General features: G+C 53.7%; 1 protein-coding gene across 1 annotated transcript in view; it reads right to left on the reverse strand.

The window, feature by feature from the left end:
* Positions 1-4,889, reverse strand: part of CLN6 (ceroid-lipofuscinosis, neuronal 6, late infantile, variant) — a 6,630-nt gene extending 1,741 nt beyond the window's left edge. Inside the window, exons 1-6 of the mRNA XM_010085555.1 lie at positions 4,803-4,889; positions 4,327-4,380; positions 4,122-4,265; positions 3,312-3,410; positions 1,010-1,198; positions 840-895 (exon numbers count right to left, since the gene is read on the reverse strand). Of these exons, the coding sequence (XP_010083857.1) occupies positions 840-895; positions 1,010-1,198; positions 3,312-3,410; positions 4,122-4,265; positions 4,327-4,380; positions 4,803-4,889 (629 nt within the window). The remainder of the gene's footprint in view (positions 1-839; positions 896-1,009; positions 1,199-3,311; positions 3,411-4,121; positions 4,266-4,326; positions 4,381-4,802) is intronic.
* Positions 4,890-4,997: the final 108 nt, after the last annotated feature.

The raw sequence follows: 4,997 nt of genomic DNA on the forward strand, positions 1-4,997 counted from the left end.
AGGATGGGGACCAGGCTTTCAACAACCTACGAGCCCTTTTCTATTTAAAAGAAGGGGATTTGCTTCCTTCACAGCACTCAAGGAGCAGCAAATAAACTGGGAAAGCCTCCTGGTGGGGAGACTTCCCTCTGCTCTGAGCATCTCGGGATTATCTAGGGCCAGACAGTCCTTCCTGGGATCCTCGGGGTGGGCAGAGCAGAAGGACACGGGGCACGTCTGCAGTTAGGATCAGCTTGGGAGGGTGGCACCGAAATCGGGCTCACGTCCCTGGGCCACCACGGCCAAATGGTCTGTTACTGGGCAGCACTGGTCTGGCTCCGGGAGCAGCCCTTCCCCATCGCCAGAGGGATGTGCGGGAAAGGAGGGGAGCGAGCAAAGGGGGAGCGAGACTGGGCAGAGTCGGGTTGTTTTGGGGTTAACTTCTAGAGGAGCAAAAAATGTGGGTGGTGATGGCGAAGGAGGCTGCGGACCCCCAGACCCACACTGGAACTGGGTGTCCCGTGGAAGGGGGCTGAGGGACGAGCCATTCCTCTGGCCCCTGTGGCTGTCCAAAAACTGCCACGTCCCAGAAACATCACTGAGACCGAGACAAAACGAGGGGGAAACGGATGTGGCGGGGGGGTGGATCTCGATGGTCCTTTCCAACCCAAACCATTCTGTGATTGTGTGATTTTCCACGGGAGAGATCCCCTGCAATCACGCTGGCTGTGAGAACATTATCCCCAGCCAGCTCTCATCAGCTCTGTTTTGGTTTTTTCTGTATTAAGCTCTGATCAGCTCAGATCTGCCCTTCCTTGTATTATGTTCTGAGGCTGCTAGATAGACTGAAAATTGCTTACCACATCGAATGACCTAAATACTCATCGTAGTAGTACAGCAGCTCAAAGGAATCAATCTGCAACGCAATGAAAAGCGATTTAAAAGGGCAGAGGGAACGGGATGCTATTAAATCAGAACAAGCCATTAATATATATTTTTTATGAGCTTGTATAAAGCGCAGCCTCTTTACCAGTGTCTCTGGCTTCAGGTTCTTGATGATGGGATTCTCTCTCACAGACAGATGGTGCTGGTAGCCGCTGAAAATCAGGCGATGGTTGACGGAGTCTCCGACCAGGTGGATGCTGGCTCCCATGACGAACATGATGATGCTGACGTAGACCATGGATCGCGGTAAGGTCTTGGGGGATCTCTCGATGAGCTGAAAACACAGAGGTGGGTTGAACAGCGAGGAGGTACCAGTGGAGGCAGGCGACAAGTGCTGCCCTCTCCGACTTGTTACGGTGGTTTGCCAAAATCATCTGCTGGGGAAAGCACAGCCAACCCCCAGGAAAGCGGCACGATTGCCCCAAACGAGCTTCCCTGATTGTAGCTCCTTCCCTAAACACAGCTCGGAGACATTTCCACCAGCCTCAGTGGGTTTCAGGTTTGAGTACAGACTTTATCCCTGTTTTCAACAATAAAACCACATTTTTTGCCCTTGTTAAACCTTTCTGCAAAGCAGCACCCTTAACCCGAGTCAACGCTTCGACCGAGTCAGCGCTCCAGGGCTTCTGATAGAGGACTGGAAGCGATGCCTGCCCCAGAGGGGATCACAACCCGTGACTGAGACAGGAGCAGGCAGTTCTTTCTCCGGCTGGTGCGTGATGCTCGGGAAGGCTGGCTGTGCCCTCCAGCGGCACGCAGAGCCTCCAGCAGCCCTCCAGCCCAGCACACCCGCCTCCCAGACACTCGCTCCTTTGTAATGCTCTGCTGGGTGATTTTCAAAGCACTCCTGTTGAACTGTTTGGGGTTTTTTTTTTTCTTTATTTTTTCCTAACGGAACCAGCCTCACCTCTCTCTGTATTTTGCTTCTAGGAGGAAGCTGCGTTTAACCCTGTATCTCAAAATATCTAATGACCAGCAAAACCGGTTGAGGCACCCTTCTGACCATCAGCTTCAGCGCTGAGCAATCCTGTTCCATCCTGTGGGCTGCGGGGGCTGGCACATGGGGCTGGGGGGGAGCCCGGGGTTGCTCCGAGCCCGGCTGGGGATGATGGAGCAGGAGTTTTTCTCCGGAAAGGAGCTCCCCGCTCAGCTGGCAAAGTGGGAAAGACCTCGAACACCACAAATCCCAGCTTAGGCTTTGGAGGGGACGGCGAGGTGGCCTCGGGAACCCCGGGTAAAAAATGGCCTCGGGAACCACGGGTCGGGGGGGACACACCAGCCCAGCCCGAGGATCAGCTGGGGCCACCTTCGCCTCCTGTCTCCCTGCTCCCACATCAGCTTTGCAGCCCTTCATAACCGGCGAAAAGCTCCTTATTCGTCTTTAATTTTGAGGCTTAGCTTTCCCTTTCTCTGTAAGAGCTGTACGAATGTCAGAGGAGCTGGGGAGGACGGGGGGAGCACAAAGCTCTCATCTGACGGAGAGGATTTGGGGGGACACATCCTTCGAGGGGACCCTGGGCAGCAGCAATGTGCCCGGAATGACAAACGGGTGTTTTCCGTGGGTCAGCCCTCCTGCTGGGCTGCCAGGAGAGTCCGGGACAGCAAATGGTGACCCGTGAGTACCCAGCCTGCAGCAATGGGCTGTGTCAGGCTGTGCTGGGTCAGACCGAGCTTCGGAGCTGTCACCCCCCATCAGACCTGGTCCTGAATATTCCTCTTTGGCCATTTCACAGCTCCCAGCCAGACTCGGGGAGAGAGAATCATCTACATCTCAGGACATAATTCAATTTCTAGCTAATGAAGGTTAAAATATATTTATAATTGCTTTCTCATCTCTTCTGCTTGCTAAGTATTTAACAGAAGATTTCTAATGATACGACAGTCTTTAACCTCATCAATGGCTCACACGACCCAGTGGCTGGCAGCTGAAACTAGAGAAATTCAAGCTGAAGATATAATTCTGATGTTGAAGAGCAAGTGTAATTAAGCCGTGAACAATTCAGAAAATCTGCTCTAGCTCCAGCTGTCTCCTGAGGTCTTTTAAGTCACGGATGGATGTTGTCTTAAAAATACACCTTGGCTCAGCCAGGGAGAAGGGCTCTGACTCCTCCTGGATCCAGAGATCCTGGGGGAAGCGATTTGCTTTGTATATCTGGGAAATTGAGTTGTATTTATTTGGTCTCTTTCAAAGGTGGCATCACAAATTCTTTCCGGAGCAGCAAACCCCTAACGTCCAGTGGGGCCAGCTCGCTTGCAGAGTTTGTGATTAACAAACATTTGTTCAACAAGTTCCTAACAACCTCTCAGCCTTTACAAACCAGCACTGCTTGCCCCGCTTGTACAACCAGTAATATTAAAAAAAATATCACCTGCGCCTCGAGGTTTACCTTTAGCAGAAGAAAGGGGGTGATGACATTGTAAGCCATGTGGAAATAATCTCCAGCACTGGGTTTGTTCAGAGGAAACCACTCCAAAGGTAGGATTATCTGAGGAAAGGGGGGAAAAAAGCACATCAGTACATCCCCACCGCCCAGCTCACGATTCCAGCCCCAGAAAATCCTCGCTTTGGACTGCTGCTGCTTGCTCACTGTCAGCCTGACTTCCCGTCGCTGTTGGTAGTGGAGCTGGGCAGCTCTTCGGGCAGTGAGCATCCCTAAAAGCGCAGTCGGGGAGCGGGTGCTAAATGCATTTTATATATTCACATCTCAGCCATTTGCTTCTGCAGCGCTGCCTGGCGCCAATGCCATGAAGTTGTGGGGCTGAGCGAGCGAGAAGGGCATTCCAGAGTCCTGCAGCTGCGGATCTCTGTTAACCCTCTGCCACGTGCAGGTACCAGCAATAAAAAAATGATGTTTGAGGGTAACGGCCACTTCTGCCTGGAGAGCTGGAGTCCCCAGCTCCGGACATACAGGCAAGGTACGGGGAGGAGCAGTGGGAACCTCTCCAGGTAACTTTTGTTATTATAAAGTTGGGGATAAATGATGTGGAACAAGTTTTCCCGTGACTGGAGCTTGGTACCAGTTACACCAGTACAGGGCAGCAGTCCTTGTCTCAAGGACAGCTCCCCGAGGGTGTCTGCTTGGTGTAGGAAACATCCTGGGGGTCTACAGGGGACCCCCCCGGCTCTGCCCACCTGCCCTCCACCTGAAATAAGCTGGAGGCGAGCAGAGGCGTGGACCTCCCTCTGCCACACTCACCATCGCGATGGGACGGCCAAAGTCCAGCACCCAGTTCTGCAGAGTGAAGTAGAACCACAGGTCCAAGTGGAACGGGGAGGGCTTGAAGGTGTCCTCGTTCTTGACCGCTCCATGCCTAGGGGTGACAGAAGTGACAGCGTCAGCCTGAAGTCACAGAACAGGTTTCTGAGGAGGTTGGAAGCAGGCTCCAGGTCTGCATCCCTACCCAAAACCTGCGCTCGGGGCTTGGGAGCTGCAGGATCACCACCGAGTTGGGAGGCTAAAGAGAGAAGGAGGCAAAACATAGCGAATAAAAACTGGCACATCCCCGTAAGAAGGCTCTTCCCGACTGCAAAGTGAGCACCAAAGCAGGATGAAAAGCTGAAGTGCTGAATTAAGTGCAACTATTTTTAACTTTTGCATGACAAGGCAAAATTCAACTCCCACGGCACTTCTACCGAACGTGAAAAATGCCTCAATGCCAGGTGGTACCCGAGCACAGGGATACTCTGGACACAGCATCACCTTCAGCTTCCTCCTCTGCAGAGCAAGTCCTGATCTGACCCTGCTGAAGTTTTTCCATCAAATAACCCCCCTGCACCCCCGGACCTTCACCTCCCTGCGGGAAAAGTGGCCGAATTGCTCTCCTGGGGCGCTGGGACCCCAGTGTCACCAGCCCCATCACCGGCGAGGTTACACTACCCGAGCCCACGGTCCCAGCCCGCTGGATGGAGGATGAGGACGGTGGTACCCTGCGGGTACCCGGGAGGAACCGGGCGAGCTGCGCATCCCGGGAAAAGGCTGTCAACCCCTGTCCCAGCTGGGTTCCCCCAACTAAGCCAGATGCCCTGAGCGGGGGACCCCAACCCGAGGCTGGGGGGGCTCGGACCCCCCCCG

The sequence above is a fragment of the Pterocles gutturalis genome, unplaced genomic scaffold (assembly GCF_000699245.1).
Source record: "Pterocles gutturalis isolate BGI_N339 unplaced genomic scaffold, ASM69924v1 scaffold12085, whole genome shotgun sequence".
Taxonomy (NCBI): Eukaryota; Metazoa; Chordata; class Aves; order Pterocliformes; family Pteroclidae; genus Pterocles; species Pterocles gutturalis.